Here is a 23260-nt window from a genome sequence, read left to right on the forward strand (position 1 = left end):
AGAATGCCTAAAAAGGAAAATGTCAGTTATGAAACCGATATGAAAATATTTTAGTAATGGTTGTTCTTTCATCATAGAATGAAGAGTGTACCTCACAGTGTACTCTTCATTCTAGGATCAAGAGGACAAATCAAGTATTCTACACAAAGAACAAAGATCAGTACAGTTTTTGAAACAAAATACAACTTGAGTCAGCAATTCGTCTTTAAGCAGAAAAGCCAACAGTAAAAAAAAAAAAAAAAAAAAAATGTGTAAAAATGTTACACGCATCAGGTGATACTTCCACATAATACAGCTGAAATAGGATGGGATCTCTTGTGGGCCATTGTTATGATTACCTTTCAACATCAGTTTCACCACACTGGTGTGACAGACAATTCCAGCTGGCTAAGCAGACGACTCTTTATTTACTTGACTGAGAAAAATCAGGATAAGCTTTGGTTATCAGCATCAAAAAGAACAACAGGAGGAACTTACAGTTGGTGAGACAGGCCCATTGGGAAGATATGGGTCTGGCAGCATCAGAAATGGGTATCCAGAATATGCTGTTTTGTACATTCCTCCATCTTGATGCTTTGTGACTAAAAAGTAAACAGATAAAAGTTTTTAAAAGTACATCAGCGCACCAGCATAACAGTAAGAGAGTTTAGAGTTATGGACCAAACAAAAGTTCTAAAGAAATGTTGAAAGGCTTTTGATTCCCACTCAATTTATAAAAAACGCATAGGCTATACATATACGGTGGACATAACGGGATGGGAAATTATCGTCTCACCATACCCAGTTCACGTAATTAATTTTTAAAAAGTGTTTAGAGGTATCAAAGCTGTTCAGGCCTACGCGTGGTAACTTTCCCTGGTTACTTTGCCTAGTAATAAAAACAACATACTGAGTAATTGATGACGCAATTTGTCTATTAAGGCTTGTTGGTTTTCCCCCAGTAAGTTAGAAAACATCAGTTACATGCATACACTTGCGATCAATTCTAGAGCACTTTCATCAATACATTTTACATATATATCAATACATATAATCCCTTCGAGTTAAACGGTCCCTCCAGCTTTATAGTAAAACACCGCAGTTTCAGAAACTCACAGACCTACCGTCTTCAAGAAGTTCTCTGTGTTTCTCCGCATACACCCTCTGATCGTCTTGTTGTCCCCTTCTAACCACCTGCATGCATCCGGGGGAATGTCAGAAAAGATGTTACTTTAAGTGTGTCGCTTTAACAAAACAGTAAAAACATCAAGCGAATTAACGACCACTGCACCGAATTGCGGGGAACTCTCTCGAACACCTACCGCCGCGTTTGAGTTCTGATTTATCTCTGATTCATTCACCAAAGACGACTTGAGGTCGGCCAAGTCCCTCTCTGTTAAGGCGTTTTCTTGTATTTTCTCCTCTTGTTCGCCTTCGTCTTTGAAGGAAATCATTTCATCGTTTGCTCCGAGGTCATCTCCCCCTCCACTACTGAGCTGCGGCATTTTGCTTTGAAAAAGAAATTAAAACAGCAGTTTCCTGTTACAAGGGGAGAAACTTTGTATTATTCTTGTCCTTTCCTTGAAGAGCTCACTGGGCTCAAATTGTATGAGAGAAAAAGTTGTTATTGCATGTAGGATCTCCGCAACTTGAAAGTCTCGTAGCCCAGCAGCAACAAATAGTGCTTTTGAGCTCAAGACAAGGCTAGTACTGAGAACATCAAAGAGCGCCGACCGGTGATTGACAGATTCAATGACTTGTTGGGGGTTGTACAGCGAATTGTTTTAGGTTCCGCTCTTAAAGAGACATTACTTCTTCAGTATGTGACATTATTCATGAGTTTTAACACTTACTCAAGAGTTTGTGAGAGCATACTCTTTAACAACGAAGAGCGACTCTACAAACTAGTGAAACGCACATTGTGTGTATTAACATTTAGCGTTTATACTGTCAGCTCAGCGATTTGGACTACAGGCAATAACACCGATATCTTGGCATAATGCATCTTAAGCAATTGGTAAACAAATTAGATCCGTTATATTGAACATCCTTAGCCAACTGCACAATAAATACGTAGAAACATGAAGATACACGTTTATGACCAAACGTGCGATTAGTTTGTTGACATTCCTTAATTTAAATTGACAAACCAAAAACTATGAAGAATGCAGTTGTTACTGTCCTTGTTAACTACATTCAGCTTAAAGACAAACAAACAAACAATCAATCAAGCAAACAAATAAAATAAATTGTAAAAATAACTACCTTCCTCTGGATATTATTTTTAACTGATGAATTTTAAATTTGGTTTAAGTTTTAGTTTTAGTTCACAGCCCTTTGAGCTTTGATTGAGAAATGTTTATACACTCTCATGCTGCGTCTTATTATTTGAGTTATTCTATTGGCTTGAATGAAAAGTAATGAATCACAGCTGGGAATTAGAATTAAATACAAACAGAAATTATGCCCAATATTTGCATAAGGCTGCATATTTATACAATATCATCCATGCATATTAATAAAACGATTAAAAACAAGCAGCTTAATGCATGCAAATCTAAATTATAAATGAGACCTTGTTTATTCGCCTTGATTAAATATAGACAGCTGTTTTTCACAGGACCAGTTTTTCTACATCATTTACCTCATGATTTCTTAATGCATTTTCACCACTTTGCTTCTCAGAGCTCATGCTTCTTCTAGTAGTCTCAAATGCTTTCTCTTCTCCTTTTTGTGGTTCTTGGACTAAATCAGTTTTCTATGTCCATGCTTTGGAGACAGTTTCAGGTTGCCCAGTTAGTGTTAGAATGACTCATCCTTTTTCATCTTATTATGCATCTACAGCTTTTACCTAGTTTATGATCATTGTAAATATAGACGTCTAAAGGTGTCTTGCCTTGCAGAGACATGGAAGATGAAAAGTCAATGATAAAAATGGACTACATTAATACATTTTACAGTAGCAGTACTTGTTGATCATGGCCATGCAATTGTGAAGTACTCTGCTTGGATACAGAAATAATAGTGAGCAGATTATTATATACCACAGTCAGCATTGGGACTGGACTGAATCAAAACTTCATAAATCATAAATGAATCTCAAATAATCTAGCAAACCTGTCTTTTTGGAATACCAATGGTCTGAAATTATTTGTGACTACAACCAAAACATTTAATTGTATTCCCATGGTAGCTAAATTTTTTACATGATCATCATATAATCTAGGTTTTTTTCTTTTAAGGATTTGTATTCCATAGTTAGACAGAGTCCGTTTTATCACAGGCTATGGTGCTTTAAAGGATAAATTGGAGTTTCTAAAAATTATATACTGCAAGTTCTAAATAAACTCCAGACACATTAAAGCATAAAATCTAATGAAATCATATCCTTTCACTGAGGTCAAGCCACATCCAAGGAAAGACAGCTTAACTCAAGCCACTTGTGTGCATTTTATTGGTCATTTCTTCCACAACCAAATATCTTGTCCCTTGCAATATCTAGTAGACGATAAACTCTTATGAAGCTTTTTCTCCTTTACTTTTTGAGTAGGCAACATTTTGTGAACAGGATTCAGATATCCCACTGAAAGTGGATGATGATTTATTTGATATTGGATTTATGCTTCAAAGCTAGAGCAGGAGACGTTAAGGCAGAATAAGACTTGAACTTGTATTCTGCCCCAAAGAGGTATCACTTATTCAATTGAAAACATACATAATTAATTGAAATTGCTTTGATATAGAGCTGATCTTAAGTTAACCCTTTCCATTTTATAAATATCTAAAAGAGCTAATTGTTTACTGGGCTGGATGCTTGATTTGTATGAAATCAATGTAGCCCATAACAGGTAGAAAACATTATTTAGAATGATGAAAGTCCACAGACCAAAGTTGAGCCGTTACCTCACCCTCTCATACAACTAAAGTTCTGTTGAAGAGCCCTGCTGTCTTACTGCACAATCACAGACACACACACACACACACACACACACACACACACACACACACACACACACACACACACACACACACACACACACACACACACACACACACACACACACACACACACACACTTTCTTTAATGCACATACTTCTCATACTGTTCATATGTATGTGTGTGTGTGTGTGTGTGTGTGTGTGTGTGTGTGTGTGTGTGTGTGTGTGTGTGTGTGTGTGTGTGTGTGTGTGAAATAAGACAGCCGTTGACTTAGTCAGGTATTTAACATAAGTCAAATTAACCACATAGTTTTTTTCAGATTTTTTTCATATTCATATTTTTCAAATAATTTAAAACCCCTAATAAGGTCAATTAAGACAATTCAAAGAGATGTGAATGTGAAAGCTTTGCCAAATGAAAACATTTTTCTCCATTCATTAAAAACTGCAGCTGTGCAGATTAGCTAGCCTACTTACAACAGTAGCAAACTCAACTACAAACTAATTAAGTGTATATGACCTACATGTTTTACAGCTGAAATCTTGTAATATCATTGTTTTTTTAGGGGAGGGGGTATTTAGTCAAGCTTTGGTATTGGTAAGTAAGGCGTTTTGCAAAAGCAGCACCATTTTTGCCATCTGTAAATGGAGAAGACTTTGAACGGGAGAGTACATGTTCTCCATAGCATGGCCATTGAGGAGGAGACCTGTTGTAATTGGTGTTGCAGGAAACAAAGAGGCTTGTTAATGCAAAGACTTGGTGGAGCCTTTGATGTGAAGCCAAACCCATCACTTCTCACTGCTTATGCACACACAAACACATACACACTCGGTGAGACATATGCACACTGAGGCCTACAGAGGCACGGAAGTGCGCGAACACACACACACACACACACACACACACACACACACACACACACACACACACACACACACACACACACACACAAATGTGTAATAAAAAAGCGTAATCTGTGTTTTCTTTGCCTGAAAGCCAAAGCGTGGCTTCTATTTTGAGACACACAAGATCAAATCAACACGGTTGTGCTGCACTGTTGCACTGACGCAGGTTTCCTCAGTGGAAAGAACAGTTAATCTATATGTGTGTGTATATTTTCTCTACCTTGTGCAGATATTCCATTACTGTTAGACACATCTTATCAGCTGTGGTTGCCTAATACGGAGATGTCTGTTTGTCAGATAACTGTCCTTTGAGAGGATATTACTTTACCAATAGTCTGTTCTGTCTAAAGTAGGAGTTAGCAAACATTTCTTGCACCTTGTTGAAGGTATTTTATTGCCGCAATAGGCAGAATGCCTTTAAAGCTAAATCCAGACTAATTTTAAACATTAAAATGTTGACGTGTGATACTTTCGATAGTTACCTAATAGCAGCTTGCATTGACAAACATCAAGCATGAGAAACATTCTTATTGTCCAGGGTTAGTAGTAACTTTGGTGAGACACATTGTATTTCTTTTATTGAAGCGATGAAAAACAGTAACAAAAGGCTTACCAGACGTTTGACAAAAAATAACGAAATTACATTGAAAAAAAAAAACAGTATGTATAGTGGATCCCTGTCTTCTGTGGGATTTATCAAACAAAATAAGTAGTAGTAGAAAAACAACAATAACACCACCTTGCTAACCCAGTTAAATAAAAATTCAGCTGCTAGTCACACATGTGAATTACTTTTTATTTGATAATTTTCACCATTTGAAGCCCCCACTGATGGTAAGTACTACTGCTTCATTCCTTTAGTATGATGATGCCAGGAACTCATTGCACACATCACTGTGAGTAAAGTCATAAGTTCATTTTCAAATAAACGAGGCCAATCATAAGAGCCAGAAATAGAAATAAAATGCACATCAAATCCCTGTTTTAGCTACCCAATTGTTAATATACACAAAACTCACAACAAACAACACAAAAAAATCTCATGAAAGGATATATTTAGTTTAACTGAAAACACATTGAAAGAAGACCTATGTAACAAGCTTTGGCACTGGTTATAAATAAACAATCAGTGTTTATAAATATTCAGTGTTTTTATTCTTGGACAAAGACACATCAAGATAAAATGTATCTGTGTTAATAATTACTGGTCTGATTAGCAATAAAACAATTTTTTTAATTTTCATGTGAAACTTTGCAGTACACAAACTTATAGATCCATAAACATATTTGGGCATGTGTCCTCCCTAATAATTCCTGCTGACACTGCTCATATAAGTTGACATGAAACTTATGCCATGGTATGTCAGTGTACACTCTAAAGCACGATAAGGCAAAGATAATGCATTCACATGTTCATTGATATTCTGCATTCATATGTTCCTTTGCTGATCAACAAATTCACACATATCAATGAACTCCAATTACATGATATCCAATAAAAAAGATTATTTGTAATCGATGGATATGTTAACAGACCAAAAACAGCAGTGATATGGTGAATCAGCAAAGTGTGAACCACTAATTGAGGGTTTTTCCTTTGTGCACACAATGAGGAAATTTAGGGAGTAGTAAAATAGTCTTCCGGGGACTCCGTCTTGTCTCATGACAGCACTAAAATGATTCTCTCTCAGTGGTGCGTTTGTAGTGGCAAGAGGGCGGGCGGGTGTTGAACTGATGGTTAGCAGTGGGTTCCTCTGCACACGGACACTGATGTGGCCCTGGAGAGGATGTGGACTCGTGATGGATAATTTTTTAGATTCTGTGTGTGTGTTTGTGTGTGTGTGTGTGTGTGTGTGTGTGTGTGTGTGTGTGTGTGTGTGTTTCTAAAGTTCCTAAGTTCAGAATATGAAGTAAATTAAGTATGAACATGTGTGAGCACATGTGTGTTATAGTAAAAACCTATAACAATTCTCACTGCTAATTAAGACTCACCAAACATGCAAACAAAAACAAACAAACCCTCCCCCCAAAAGAATGATAAACTAGAGTCAAAATTAATATTGTGCCTCATGGCAGAAAATGTCCACATAAAGTAGCCATTGATTACGTTTGAACAGTTCTTTTTTTACCATTTACTGCAACAGTATTATTGTGGGGGCACAGGAGAACTATTCAAATGAGAGGGATCTTACCTGTGTGGGACTGACCCCTTGAGGTGCAGCAGAGGAAACTCACGTTATATTGGCTGAACAGACTTCATGTGGTCATGTGTTTTCTATTGCTGAAATTCTGCTGTTGGTATTTGTGACAATAGTATTGAAACATCTATAGGAAAGTACTTTAAAAGCATCCACTCTCCGCATTGAATCACATCTGTCTTTCATTTCAAAAAGCCAAAAAAAGTTTCTTCTCAGTCATTTGTGTATCATGTAAACACATGCATCATTATTTTATGCATCATGTGCAAATATATATAAACACTGTTAAAAGAATCACCTGAACATTGGCTCCCATATTAACCAGACACTTATACAGTCATAATTTGACCATCTACTGTATATCACTTGCAGAAGTAACTGCATCTTCAGCACTTAGAGGACACCTTTATGGACCTTTGGGGGCACCTTTATGAACGCTGGTTGAGTAGTTTATGAACAATGTCACAGCAGTCAAGTTTTTATTTTAAGTTTTTATCATTTAGTATGAGATTAAATGAATGGGGAAGTTAACAATGAGCTGAACATTTATTTTCAAACTTGAATACTGTCAGTGAACTTCTAAAATAATAATTAAAAAAATTCTATTTAAAAATAATATAATAAAACCATATTCTGTTTAAACATATGCACACTATGTAGGCGATACAGACATGTCTAAAACTTTAATTTCACTGTAATATGGAACAGGAGATTGTCATGCATGCTCAGAATATATAACACGTGTACACCAAATATATACATAGGGATATATTTTTGCAAAATCTGTATAATCATGCTAGAAAAAGATCATTTAGATATTTATCACATCAATCTGGATAGATTGAACACTAACAAACGTTAATCACTAAGGTGTTTAAAATTAAATATATTAATTTCTATATTAGTGTATTATTTTATTTGCATATTTTATATATTATTTTAACAGCATAATGATCATATTAACTGCATGGTGCACATGGACATAATAAAATTGTCCAATTCTATAACAGACTTTACCGTCTGGTTACTTACTTTCTAAGACTGAATCATACAATGTGCTTCTGCCTTTCTATACTGACCAACTCTGAAAAATTAATCAGTTATAATAATGTGCTTTATGCAGGCGTTGTGAACATATCTCAGTGCTGTATATATTTTTTTATTATGTGGACCCCATGGGTTGTTCAACTTGGCCACTGCTAATGAGCCTATGTGTATGATTTTGCTGGTGGTCTTATATGCAAAAAAGATTTATAATCAATTAATAAATTGTTCTTCAAAGCTGAAGAAACCTTAATTATTATTTTAGAATGGATTCCTGCAAATATTTAACTGTACTAGCTCTATAACAGTGAAGTGTAAACTATGACAGTCAAGTGATAAACGCTTTTCTCTAAAAACTTTGCAGTCATGAAACACTTACTTTTTATGAAAAACAATGTATACAGTTACTGATTATTTGAGCATAGTAAATGATAAAAACTTTAAGATTCTGCTTCATGGATATTATTTTTCTGAATATATGTCAAAACAGCTTTTATAGCTTTCTTTTGTATATATTCAGGGCAGAATTGACTAAATCATTTAAGTGAATTTGATTTAAGTAAATAATTTAAGTGAATTTGATTTAAGTAAATGATTTATGTTGCCACGCCTTTACTCTTTATTGCTAACACATTGTTAATGAACAGTCACTGAAGTTACTGAAGCCCAAATGCCTGTGTCAAAACTCTAAAGGCCTTTTGCTAGGCTGGACTCTCATTACAATCTTCTTAAATACTCACAGCCCTTAGTCTTTAAGCAGAATTTTCATCACAATCACCAGTTCCATATTATTGCAAAATGAATATGGAATATGCATACATTGGGAATCAGTGACAGAGCTCCTATGGATATCCCATATAAACTTCATATGTACATGAAGCCACAAAATGACAGTAACACAATGGAACTGTAACAAGATGTAGCTTACAGTGACAGAATGTAACAGTACCACTGTAAGAGCCTTGGTGAAAGTTGGGGTTATCAGAGTGGAAGAGCACATGTGAGAGTCAGAGGCAGAGTAAAAGTCTCACCCAAGTAGGCAAAGAGTCTCAAATGAAATCTGGGCGATACTAGTTTAAAATATCATCAACCATCGTATGAAAGGCTGTTGTTGAATGTTACTGGACTCCATTTGGATACAAATTAATTAAATGTATGGCAGTGTGTTAACAGAACTCTGTCATGAAGGATTTTTATCATCCAAAGTGACTGCAATTGTATACTATCACGTACACATACACATAATGGAATCAGTGTAACGTGTTCTGGTATGCGTGACCATGTTGTTAGGACGTTTTTGCTGTCACAGCATCAGAATCAACTAGTTTGCACAGCACACTGAATTAAAAACAAGAGTGAAGTATGAAGAATTGAATGCACTCATAAATAAGGTACCATAAGGTACCAAATAATTACATATATCTATTTGTACTCTATGGACACAGCAACACTAAAAGCATCTATGATGTCACAAACATTTTCTCCATTTTTTTGTGTAAAATTATGACTTATGGATGCTGGAATGATAAGTGCCTGGATGTAATTCATGATTTTAAACTCAAAGTTTCATTCTAGTAACACACCAAAATATGAGACTTAGCTAATGCCGCATGTTTTCAGTATTTGTTAGTCATGTAATCTTATACAGCCTGCCAGACACTTCACTTGTTTATAACCCTGAACTGTGAGTTCAAAATATAATAAAGTTATAATTCTAAACTATATTACTTTTGTTCCTTATCATAAAGAATTCGCATTGACAACTGGAATTCACTCATCTTTAATGTTTTTATTATTTCATTGATACCTCACTGTTGGTGATGCTGAACTTTATAACACTGAATCACCAACATGACAGAAGCACATTATGATTCTGCAGGAAGTAGGAAGCTCCATTTTCCCCTATTTTCCCAGGACATCAAATCTAAATGTTGCATACTGGAGGGGAAATATATAAAAGAGTGTGAACGTTCTTCTCCTTCCACCCTTTCCCACAATCCATCCTCTTGCTGTGGATCAATGCTGGGAACAAACACCATTCTGCAGTTCCACATAACTCACTGCGCTTACACCCTCTAAGTGTCATTTACTACTGCATTTCCATGACTTCCTCCATGGCACTGATTACAGTGCAGTTGTGGCATGGCGACAGTTGGCTTGCCACATTTATATTAATTTTGTTTTTTATACATTTATTGAACACTGAACACAAATGCTGTGATGATGAAACCTGCTGCCTGCTGTTTGATGAGAGGTGACATATAGAGGAAATTACATCATGTCTAGATTACCAATCTTGTTAATTCCTTGGTAATGTGTGATGCCACACATTATGTTATTGCATTTTGAAAGTATGCTTTAGAAGTCACTTCTACCCCATAGAAGAGGAGGTGTAAGGAACAATATATTACACTTTTAACCACTTTTAATATATTAAACTTATGCCTTACTGTCACGGTACGGCAGCCCCTTACCGGTCGCCTCCGTCCACAGCGGCAGTTGTCGTTGTTATTGTTGTCGTGTTGTGTTCGTCCCTCAGGTGGGCGGAGCCCGTGATCCGACTCACCTGAGGGTCGTTTGTTTGTCTATATATGTCTTGTCTTTGTACCAGTTGACTACTGGTTATTATAGCCTTCATTTGGATCATGTCACAGGTTTTTGGTTTGCGCACTTTTCTATTAAACCATCCTATTTCCCTGAGACTTGGCGTGATCACTTCCTTTTTATTTCGATCACCCTGCCCGTCACACTTACCCATTTATTTCAGATATTCCGTATCTCACACAGAAGATGGATGCATTGTGGAACTGGTATAGGAGAGTATTCTAAAGACAATAAGCAGCAATTAAACCAATAAGCAGATTTGTATCTAAGGAAGAGATTTGTGAAAAAAAAAAGTTGTATAAGCCCATTCATTTAACCATGTAAACATAACTATATAGGTTCTAGGAGTACAGTAGCAGTACACTTTGCAGGAAATATTACATAATCTTTGCCACTAGAAATATAGATTATAGATTTCCACCAACCTCTAAACTACATTCACTGCGTTTACTTCTGTCAGCTTATAGTGAGTGGAAAATGTTAGTATGAAGAAGGTGAGCGCTTCGTCGTGCAGAGGTGAGAGATGTGTGGGTGGTGAAGACCTCCACATGAACACTTGCTGAGACCATAACCTGGCATAAGCATTTCCTGCCTGTGTGCTATAATAAACCGTTTAAGCAATCAGACGTTCTGCATGCACCACTGTAAGGCTGCCTTCAAACTAAAGTGTAAATAACCAAACTGCAGAGGAAGACTCTCTGAGCAGTCAGGTCTACTGGCAATGAGACTTTCACTGGAAAAGCAAAGTTATATACCATATGTTTATTGTTTACTGTATAATTTGGATTTGGTCGATTAAAAGTAACCCCACTGAACCAAATTGATCCCACTGGTTCAAACTGGTTAGACAATACTACTTTGTTCCAAAAAAGAGATTATGAATGGGAAATAATTCAGCGCTACATCAGGTGAGACAGAGAGAGAGCCTGCATCCCAGCAAAAACTCAATAGGGTAAATTCAAAGGGGAAAGGTGTGAAACCAAACAGGATGATAATCACAGATTATATGTAAGGAAGAAGGCTTGAAATTACAATTTGTAAACACATACTACACTTTTCAATGAACAGGGAAACAAATAGTGGGTTACATAGAGGGGGAATTTAGAACAAGTGATAATGTGATTAACAGTCAGGTGAACTAGATAGGCTTACAGTAACAGTGGGTGTGGTCTGCCTAGTAGAATGCTGTAGACCAGTTCAGCATATGACAGTGTGACCAACTTTAAGGTGCTTGACTAAAATGTGTGTTTAGCATTACATTGGCTAACAATAATCTGCAATAACTTTATATTCTTCAAACAGAAACATGTTGAACCATTCTGCTTAGATAAGAAATTGAAGAAACTGAAGACTGCAGAACTGAATGTCAACCAGAAATGGTTGGTTGTTCTATGCTACACATTTCAACACATTCTACATCTCATCTCTCTTGCTATGAACAATGAAAAACATGAAGCAAAAAACCTAAAGTTTGACTCACTGGAGCAAAGAATTTGAAGTTGATAAGAAGAAGAAAAAAAACACACACTGACCACAAATGCTTGACATTTCTCATACCTTCCGGTATTTACCAAAGTTCAGACAGGAAACTAGCATCTCTCTTTTTTTTCTCTTGAATGTCAACATTTTTTGGTGACGTTTCCATCTGAGCTGAGGTAACCACTATCACAGCAGCGCATGTGACATCACTTCCAGCTCCACCTCACCAACACAAACATCATTACAATGAACAAGATTATATTTAGAATTATAGACTGTTTTGATTAAGATGTGCAAAATCCCATTATAACATTTTTATTTCTAAGGATTTCTTTTTGCTTTGGTATGTAATATTTGAAAAACATTTCATAGTTCACTGTACTTCAAGAAACTCCTCAAGCATACTTTGTAAAAACAACATGAACAATAAACAAGTGTTTCTAAACTTCTAACTCCAACATTAAAAAAGAAAACATTAGTAAAATGAATTATTAAATTATTATATTTAATAATGTAACAAAACGTAAATCAGAATATTTCTTCTGATGTTCATGAAAAAGTTTTCAAAGGGTACAGTAAACAGTAAAATATTTAGAATCATCCAGAACAAATAAATGTAAATAAAAAGATAACATAGCAAAAAGGTCATAGAGTTTGCAAGTAAAGCCCTCAGCTCAGAAGTGGAGACAGACAGACTGTTTTGGAGGTCATATCAGTGATTGGGGAGAGACGACTATTAAAAGGGCCCTTTATTTTCTCATATGTTACAAATTATAGCATCTGTTTATGATTTTTGAACTGTCTTTGTAGATGTGGCCCTGTGTTGATTAACATTTTGGATCTTGTTTGTCTTTTTTGGGAACATGATTGGCAGTTGGTGATGGCTGTTTGAAGTATCTGTTGGTTAGCTTTGATGCTGCAGGATGAAAGAAATATCCAGATATTACTTGAGGAGAGACCCAATATGAATTGGGTTGCATATACGTGTGATTAGAGACATGTATTTGAGTTGATAGAAAAAAATTGATTGTGCCCTCCATTGAGGGAGCATTATGAAGCTGATTAGAAAGCCAGGTAACAGAGTAACTTGAGGCAATAGGGCAATACATTAGTTTAATAATATTACTTTATTACTGTACTATTATTACTTCATTACTGTACTAATATTACTTCATTACCATACTAATATTACTTTATTTATATTTTCAGAACATTGAAATATACAGATATATTTCAGCAAACTATAAGTATCTATAAACTATATCTATAAACTAGTAATAAAGAGTTTTTCATAAAATCTTAAAGATTTTTCCTTTTTTATTTTTAACAATCCAAGACAATTTTTTATTCATATTAAACCTTGAAGCAAGAATACAACTATTAATACATTATTTCAAACTCCTTCAGAAATTCTCCAAGAAAATATTAGGAAATCATTCCAAACCAATATTAAGAATATTAATGAAATTCAAGGACAATATAAACATTCGATCTACCTTGCAATTACACAGTATAACCTCATATAATGCATTTTATTGACCCTTGACATCGCTTGATTAATAAAAGAAAGCTATGAAATAAAAAACCAATAAAGACTGACAATTAAAATTCACGTTAGGATAATCGTTTCCGTTCTGTTTTAACTGAAAAATACAAAAATATATTTAAGCAAAACCATATAAAATATATTCACGTTTGATTTAGTTTCATATAATTTTAAATAGCTAAATGCATGTACTTAAGTATTCTTGTTTCCATTGGGTATTAAATGAATAACATACATACAAAGAAAATGTTACATTTTAGCAATATGCATTTATTGGTTCCATCTTCATGAACATCTCCATGGCAACGAACCTGTTGGATAAGCTGCCATAAGAATGTAGAAAGAAATTAAGGTGCCTATAGAGATTGATGAATTACATTACCTCTTTGCTGAGGAGTAGTCATGAAATTAGTCCAAAAACATAACTCTGGAATACGTCTATGTCAGAGTTTTATGCTCTGATGCTGCTTAGCTACCAGTGGTCTTAAGACCACCTGAAGACCAAAAGCATCATATCATATGCATAACAATAATCCAAAACATACTTTAAGAAAAAGTTATCTAAAGAGAAAATCCATGACCATGTTGTGCCATGATCAGCTTTTTATTATTTTACTGTGTCTGAATGAGGCTGAAAATATATGGTCTTAGCTTAAGTGCTTAGCTAATTATTATGGTGTGCTAACAATATACTTCCATGGCACACTGTCTTTCTCAGGTAATTAGCTCAGGGTGAGGGTACCCTTCTTCTACCCACTGTCCATGTGTGATTAGTTCAGTAGTTGTATTTGGCATGATCTTGAGCCAAGCCATATTACTTTTTTGGGTATTTGTTTTCATTCTATTCAAAAACAAAAATAATGGATAACAATTGGTGTATTTATGAATGAAATTAATGCAATTACTTATCAAGTAAACAAAAGAATGTGAAAGGAATGTGGATTCTAATTCAGATTCTTAATAATGCTGATTATTTAAGAGTGATGGATAATGCATTTCTCACATTATTAAAACTTTCAACATGTCTCATGTTTCAACATACACGCACAATCAACACACACAAAGCAATCCACAAACAGGGTATGACAAGGTAGTGACTTCAAATAAAACATTAATATCCCTTCAAAGTAATTAACAAAACATGTTCAAAATATTTGAAACCCAAAAACGAGAGATCCCAAAGCAAGACCAATGTCATTCATTAAATAACTCAAACACTAATAACTCAGAAATGCAACAATACTAATAACTCAGAAATGCGCTAAAACTAATGTTTGGATATTTTCTGAGACAATGCACCGATGCACCTGACTCAGTGCACACTGCCACCTTCTGTTTCACTATGTATATTGCAACTTTAAAGCTCAATTTAGAAAAGGAATTCTCATTGCAGGAAACTACAGATACTGGAGTTAATAAATACATTCATTGTGATTGTACTAAATAAATAAATACACAAAAATGCAATCCCCCAAAGTGAGAGGCTCATTTGTATCACTGTTTCCTTTCCTTTACATGGGACTACATGGGACTGCCTTTGTCAGTTATTTGCCCCCTATCGTTTGCCTTTACCCCTGTTGTGCTTTATCTGTTTAGAATTTAACTACAGCAGGTGTTTGAACACATCAAAACTACTTTTCTGTTTTCTGACTGTGTGAACAATAACAGCAATTGGCATCTGTGAAAAAAAAGAAGTGAAGAAAGAAGTCCGATGTTAAAATGAAACCACTACAACAATACAATAGTCACGCTCAATACAGAGTAACACCCAAACCTGGAGGTGTTCGTGTGGGCTGAAAGCAAGCTAATACCAATGATGCCAGAACGAAAGTGGCATAAATACATAAAATAAAATGGAATTCACAGCTACATTGTCTGCACAAACTGTATTTATATATTTTTAACTTTCCCTTACTAACTCATAACATAAAAGAGTCACTCTGGCTTTACAGGAGGTAGCTTTCTAAGGCAACACTCCTCTCACTTTGTGAAATGAACTCCCCACCATTTCCCACCATGTTTCACAATACATTCATCTTATTACAAGGCAGAACACAAACATAATCAGCAGACTGTAGCCTACTCTCTACTTTGCCACTCTCTACTCTAGCTGTACCTTTTCATGTTCACAAGCAATCTAGTCTAAATGCTATCACATTGTAAGGACTGCTGGCAATGTCCCTGGTGGAGGTCAAAGAAGACGGCACCGGTCGTTCAATACTCAAGGATGCGAATAGGACGAGATTTTTGGCGAGATTTTTACGTCAGACACAAACTGCGCACGCGCTGCACAAATAACGCAGGAGGCGTGGTGCCTTCGGACGCTCGTTGCGCAAGATCCTACGCGTATATCTTACTCTCGGACGAGTCGACGGACAAGTCTCACCGGGCAGGGTTGAACAGCGATTGTTAAGGTATTTACACATTTGACCTCCATCGGTTATGAAGTGTCTTTAAAACTGTTCAACATTGACCTCAGTGTACTCGGACTTTGCGTCGTACGTTCTCTTAACTGTGGGCTATGGTAGCTCAGGGCTGAAAATGATGCTGATGATGTTGGGAGCATGGTGCAGTGCATCCAAGGATACAGCTAGGGTCGCTAGCTACGTGACCACGGCCTGCTAGCCCATTAGCTCGTTCATCTCCTCCTACTAGGCAGCTAGCGATGTGCCGGTGATGTCCAATTAAACACAACTGAAATTATCTTCTCATATGGTTACGCAGACGGCACACTGTATAGTTTGTATTTCACAAAACTATATTTTTGATATCGTCAAATATATATAATCTTCTTTGATTTCCCTTCAAAGTGCTCAGATTTCGGGCTAAGTGTGCAGCTAGGTAGTCGCTAGCTGTGGCTAACTCAGAACAATCGGTACGTGTTCGTCACCAAGCACGCGCAGCTCTCCCTAGCCGCCTAGATCCGCCACTAGCCACTCACCATTTCGACCAACCATTTAAACAAATAACACTTAAAACTAAATATTTTTTCAGTGTGAATAAATGCTTCGTGTTATTTTCTACGCGTTTCCGTCAGACATTTGCTGTTTGACGTCGTAGTTAATCCCGTTCATCTCGATATTGCATCAGCTGTCAGTTCGGACGTGATGAAGTTGCCCTTGAACACCACGGCATGTCTTAGCTAGTTGTGCTAGCTAGCTTAGCTTGGGTAGCTAATGTTACATTTTTATGGATTTTTGGGTTCAGTTATTACACTGAAACTACGTTTAATTAACTTGACCAATTATGTCCTTTTCCTTTATTCCATTTTCTTTCAGGAGTAACCTTAGTATTTTGGTTTGTCCTAAAACAGTGAAAATGCATCTGGCACTTTCATTATTGTACTAAATGAAACATGATTTCCTGCTTGATCGGAGTTTATTAAATGCTTGTTAACTTAAAGTTAACTTAAAGTTAAAGAGCAGTAGTTAGCTATTACGAGTTTGTACTTGAATGTCTGGTTTGTTGTACTATATACATTTTAACATCATTGATATTTCATAACGATTCTTGCGTCCGTCCGAACTGGGAAGCTATAGCTAGACTCGTAAATTACATTAGGGTTTTCACCTATTTCCTGATTGCAGCTTCTGGATTGGCTTGTAAAACCAAACCTTTTAAAATGTCCTTTCCTTGCTTCAGTCTATTGAATTTCCTGGAACAGTATCTAAATGTTAACTACCCTTCATTTTTTACCACATAAAACCTCCACTTCTTGTAGTCATTTGCTTTTTGTATGCACTCTTGTTTATCAGTTTTTCTGTAGCATACAGTTTTACAGTTACTCTTATATTGACTGATTTTTACATTCGTAAAGCTATATTTTGGTTAAATTGTAGGTATTTATTAGAGGCTGAATTGAATAAAACTTTAGATTCTTTATTTCCATTTCCATGTTATCAGCTTGTTCTTGACCTCCAGTAAATTAGTGTCAGCTTGTTTGCTGTGAATCATAACCTAATGTTCTCTTTGTCTGTGCAGGTCATGGCCATTCCCCCGACATACATTGACCTGGGCAAGCCTGCCAAGGACATCTTCACAAAGGGATATGGTATGGGTTTATTCTGTAGTCAGCCTGTACTCAAATCCCCCAGTTCACTATTCTGAGACATATTCCTTTGAAAGAAAAACAGTAGAACAACAATTCAGCAATGGGAAATATTAAATATGCAATATAAACCATTTATATTTAGATGCTTTAAGGTAATGAATTAATCTCCTGAATTTCCATATGGACATTCTGCACTTTCTCTGGTTACAATATGAATACCACATTGCCGTACTGTACTGGATATGGACTACACTAACATACTTGTACTACCATTGTAGTTCTAAAACATTATTAATAATTATAATACATATAAATAATAATACCTTTTTATGTTATTGGTGAGTAGATACTTATTTCATAACACAAATGAGTAATCAAAGCATATACAGTGGCATTTGGGGCAGGCCTACTTGTTTATCCACATAGCTGGGAGGAGATCTTGTAGAGGGTTAGGTGGAAACTGTTGTGATATAAAATGCTTACAGCTGCCTGTAGGCTTGGAAGCTTAGTGTGTGTGTGCGTGTGCATGAGTGTGTGCGTGCATGTGTGCGTGATAATGTTTTTGGTCAATGTAATTTGTAACTATGTAACAGACTACATGTTGCTGAAGCAGCGTGTAACTACAGCGTGTTTTTGGCTCTTATAGGCTTTGGTCTTATTAAATTGGATTTGAAAACCAAGTCACAAAATGGGCTGGTAAGTAATCAACATTGTAGGTATTGGAGCTATTTTGCGATCAGCCAGTGGTTTCATATTGAGGTATTATGATGTGTCTAGGAAAATAACAATAACAATTTCCTGGTTAAATGTAGATGTGGAAACCGGCACAGAAATAAGAGCAATGGGTTGTACGCTAAATACACATATGTAAAGAGGTAAACCTCTTGTGGTGAAATACATAATAAATGCTTAAATATGTATATTATTTTTGCCTTAATTTGAATGGCTGTAATATAGGTTTTGCAGCATCAAAATAAGCAGTTCTAATGAGCACTAATAAAGAAAGAAATGTGGTACTAACCTGGTAATCTGACCATCGCACATTATACACTGGAAGCTAATGCATAGTCAGTGTAATTACCGTAGTACTCATAATTTGTAAGTCGCTCTGGATAAGAGCGTCTGCTAAATGTCGTAAATGTAAATGTTGTCTTTTCTGCTGTTGATTTGCACTCCAAATGAACTTGCTGAATTTGCTGTTTGCAACACAATGATGAAGTAACTGAGATCACTATTCACACTGTAATTACATTACTATAGGTGGTTAGACTGAATTTAACAGTTATATTTAGGAAACCATTGTAAAAACCCATATAGACAATAGGTTCTTGCTGTTTGTGTTAACTGCCTGAATAATGCTGTGTAATTGTAATATATATATATATATATATATACAGTGAAGACAATGTGACATAAGTGGTGCTGAACACTGTATACTAGGTTATTGTTTCAGTCTGAGGATGGAGACTCTTGTTAGTCAAGTGTCTTTATCACAGAACTGAAGTGCTGTCCTTGATATGTCAAAGAGAGCGGCTGTGAGAGAGATCAGACATGCAAAACAAGCACTGCACATTCGTCCACAGAGACAAGCTTTCAGTCACAGTCTCGTCCCAGTCAGTAAGCCATTAAGGAAGCGTTTACATTTCTGGTGCTTCAGTTGTACTCTCTTGTGTTTTTTTTTTATTCATGATCCTAGGAATTTCGGAGCACAGGTTCTGCCAATACAGAGACCAGCAAGGTGTCAGGAACACTGGAAACCAAGTACAAATGGGCAGAGCATGGGCTCACCTTTACTGAGAAATGGAACACTGATAACACCCTAGGCACAGAAATCACCCTGGAGGACCAGGTGAGAGGAGCTGAGGTTTCCCCCTGCGAGTTCTTTCTAAAAGGTTTTGGTTATAGGACTAATTGTTTGAGAAATGCAGGCATAGATTGCACTGAGTGGAAATGAATGTGAATGACCCTTGTAGTGTTTACTTTTATTAATTTTAGATGTCTTTTATTATATTTTAGGTAACTCGGCGAGAAAATGCTACTGTCTTGATTTATGAACTGTGTTTATTGCTTATGTTTTCTCTAGCTGGCTAAAGGGCTGAAGCTGACATTTGATTCTTCCTTCTCTCCGAACACTGGGTATGTTGCTTGAACTTTATCATGTCCTTACTCTTTACTTTAACCCAGCTTGACTTTTATTGCACATCCTTTAAAATTATTTTATGAGCTTACAATTATTTATATACAGTATATATTCTCCTTTATGTTTTACTGTAATTTTGACACCCGAATAAAGAGAAGCTCCTTGTAAATGGTGAATAAAAGTAATAATGGTGAATAAAAATTCTGATTCTGGAGCACGTGTGGATCCCATGCAATGCTTTTTTCCCTCATGAATTTAAAATGTTCTGTTCTCCAAGTAACACTACAGGACTATTTCTAACTGCTGTTTGACTGCTTTATTCCCTGATTTGACCATGCCTGCTCCTTGATTTCTCCTCCTTAGCAAAAAGAGCGGCAAGATCAAGGCCGGCTACAAGCGGGAGCACATCAATCTTGGCTGCGACGTTGACTATGACATCAATGGCACTGCTGTGCATGGCGCAGTAGTGGTGGGCTATGATGGCTGGCTCGCTGGCTACCAGACGACATTTGAGGCTGGGAAGAACAGGGTTACCCAGAGCAACTTTGCTGTGGGCTATAAAACAGATGAATTTCAGCTTCACACAAACGTGTAAGTTTTTCCTTTCTTTTTTACTATGATCTTTAGGTCATAGTAAGTTGTCTTTTGCTATGCAAGACTACTTGAAATTTTGCAATACGAGTACAAACGTGTGGGAGGGAATGATTTCTTTATGCTGTCTGCACAATTTTTTTGAATTGCTTCTCATTCAGATTCAAAAGTCAGCAGAATTTGCTTGAGTGTTGCTGACTACTCAATTACTTAGACGACCTGCCAGTTGTATTCATAATTTCCCAGCGACAAAGAGTAAATAAAGTTATTCTCTTCAATTAATTAGAGCACTGTACTCCTGTGCACTATCATTATAAACTGCAGTGGCATACCTTGAATGCAGCATTTGGTTACCCTCAACTAATGTTTTGAATGGGACTGTAGCTTCCCTGGCACACTCTGGTACAAGGATCCTTACCCTGCTCATGGATATTTAGTACATGGCTTATAACCTCTTGATATGATGAATAGGATGTGCCTTGTGTTAGAAGAAACAAGTGGGCTCTATATACCTCTGTACCATATGTCTGACCCATTTGATTCTAAAAGCAGGTTATTTTAAATACTTTTATGTAGCCCTTCTCAGTCAGTGCTATAATGGGTTTTTGTGTCCTCTTAAGACAGACGACAACATTTGCAATTGTTGCCACTTAAAGATCAGTGTAATCAGATAGTGTTTAGTCTTAACACAGTGCTATGCAATGCTACGTTAGTGCTGAAAGACCATTGATGACCCAGAATGTTATGCTAATTGTCTGACACAATTTTTAAAGTGCCACTTTCAATTGTCTACAGGAATGATGGGACTGAATTTGGTGGTTCCATCTACCAGAAAGTGAATGATAAGCTGGAAACAGCTGTCAATCTGGCCTGGACCGCTGGCAACAGCAATACCCGCTTTGGCATTGCTGCCAAGTATCAGATTGATCCAGAAGCCTCATTTTCGGTACGTTTTTGCTGTCATTAAGGCCTCTCGTTGACTGTACAGTGACTACCCCACTTTTGTTTGGTCTTTCTGGCTGCAGTATATGCACTTAATTTTTCCCATCTGTACTGTAGGCCAAAGTTAACAACTCCAGCCTTGTTGGTCTGGGATACACTCAGACCTTGAAGCCGGGTAAGTATAACAAAACTTTACTGACATGAATTTCAGGCTCATCATGAGAACATTTCACACAATGTCTTTAGCATCTTATTGCCTTGTGGAAAAGTCTTCAGAAAACATTTTGGAGGATTTATTTTGTAAAATAAATACAAAATGGCCACCATTACCTTTTCTTCATGATTCCATCTATGTTGTCTACTCTTGCAATGCAGTAATGATATTAAGCTTAACGATACATTCTTTTTACTTAGGATTCAATATTGAACATGTTTGTTTTTTCTTAGGTATTAAAATGACCCTCTCTGCTCTGTTGGATGGGAGGAACATTAATGCTGGTGGACACAAGCTAGGACTAGGGCTTGAGTTTGAAGCGTAGGAAAAACGAAGACTGCAGCTATGACAAACCTCAAAAAACTAAGAAAAAAGTAATAGATACATTTGCACACTTTGGGTTTCTCTTGTATGTGAGAAGAGCTGTTACATTTTAAAATCTTGCTACAGTTGAACTATGTTAAAGACATTTGAAGATAATCTCAATACTTTTTCAGAAAGGAAATTGTATTGTGCTTGGGGATATAAACAATGGCAGTTGTAACAGTGCAAAGATTTGAAATGTTGCATTTCACCTGACATGCCTGATTCAGATTAAATTATTTATTACAGTGCTGATTGTGGAAAATTAATATTTTTCAGAAAAATAGTACGACTAGAGTTAATGCAGTCTAAACACTAGATATTAAAGTTAGAGATAATAAGTATTGAGTTTCAGCATTCCTTTGATACTTGGAGGCTATTTCTGTAAAGGGAAGAATTTTTACACATAACATCAATTAAAAAAGGAAAATAGTGTGTTAACCTTCATATTGATGATGGTTCCCATTCACCTCTGCAGCATTAGGCACCAATTCTGGGTACATCGGGTGTTTTTGTCTCAAGTGTGTGTGTGTTTGTTACATATAGCAATCTATTGTTTTAAATATGTCCTTGTGTGCTGTCTGTAAGGTTTTACATCAAAGCCCTTGTCAGTTGTCTCTGAAAAAAGATGGCTAATTCTCTGGCCAATCTTCTTATGTTAATTTTTGGGAAAAACACTGCATTTTAATAGGGGATGTAGTATTTCGATTTTGCAGTAGGTCCAGAATGTTATGTACTTGCAAGTATTGGCACTACTTTACGTTCAATAAAAAGTGGTTAAAGAGGAGTGCCACTCTCATTTCTATACTTAATGTTTTGGGCAGAGCATACACCGATTCAACAATGAAACAATACTGAGTTCTTATTCTCTTTTGACTGCTGCACGAAACGTAGCAAACAGGCAAATATTTTTTTAAATACCCTTATTTAGTAAATACCCAAGGGCTATCCGAGTGCATGTATGAGTTTTTCCCAGTTTTGCAGAACTCAAAACAAGCTTTAAAGAATCTTAATGACTGAAATCAGGTGCTTCTCCGAAGAACTTGTTAAAAAAGATTATAGGTCGTCAGATGAATTGCACAGGTGGAACTAGTGTTTGGTTAAAAATTTTAACTCGATAATACAATTTAAATAATAATACTCGGTAATACAATAATACTTGGTAATACAATTTATATTGTATTATATAAAAATTGTATAATAATAAATAGTATAATTTGTAATCACTCTATTATTTTTAACGTTTTCCTTTCTTAATTAACCT

The 23260-nt window shown here is 36.1% G+C and overlaps 2 protein-coding genes across 10 annotated transcripts in view; one reads left to right on the top strand and one right to left on the bottom strand.

Moving 5' to 3' along the window:
* Window positions 1-1727, bottom strand: part of tcf7 (transcription factor 7) — a 44599-nt gene extending 42872 nt beyond the window's left edge. For all 8 annotated transcript variants that reach the window (XM_076979405.1, XM_076979404.1, XM_076979411.1 and 5 more), the window contains exons 1-3: window positions 1302-1727; window positions 1104-1173; window positions 478-581 (exon numbers count right to left, since the gene is read on the bottom strand). In XM_076979405.1, the coding sequence (XP_076835520.1) occupies window positions 478-581; window positions 1104-1173; window positions 1302-1484 (357 nt within the window). In that variant the 5' untranslated portion in view covers window positions 1485-1727. The remainder of the gene's footprint in view (window positions 1-477; window positions 582-1103; window positions 1174-1301) is intronic.
* A 14238-nt stretch (window positions 1728-15965) lies between these two features.
* On the top strand, window positions 15966-22783 carry vdac1 (voltage-dependent anion channel 1). 2 transcript variants are annotated; one of them, XM_076980050.1, is made up of 9 exons: window positions 15966-16109; window positions 17677-17746; window positions 18393-18442; window positions 19443-19595; window positions 19830-19882; window positions 20250-20477; window positions 21273-21423; window positions 21537-21594; window positions 21867-22783. In XM_076980050.1, the coding sequence occupies exons 2-9, from the start codon at window positions 17680-17682 to the stop codon at window positions 21956-21958; spliced, it is 852 nt and encodes a 283-aa protein (XP_076836165.1). In that variant the 5' UTR covers window positions 15966-16109; window positions 17677-17679; the 3' UTR covers window positions 21959-22783. The 2 variants fall into 2 exon arrangements, with proteins under 2 accessions (XP_076836165.1, XP_076836166.1); XM_076980051.1 differs by lacking the exon at window positions 15966-16109 and adding an exon at window positions 16631-16864.
* Window positions 22784-23260: the final 477 nt, after the last annotated feature.

Source organism: Brachyhypopomus gauderio, chromosome 18 (assembly GCF_052324685.1).
Source record: "Brachyhypopomus gauderio isolate BG-103 chromosome 18, BGAUD_0.2, whole genome shotgun sequence".
NCBI classification, from domain to species: Eukaryota; Metazoa; Chordata; class Actinopteri; order Gymnotiformes; family Hypopomidae; genus Brachyhypopomus; species Brachyhypopomus gauderio.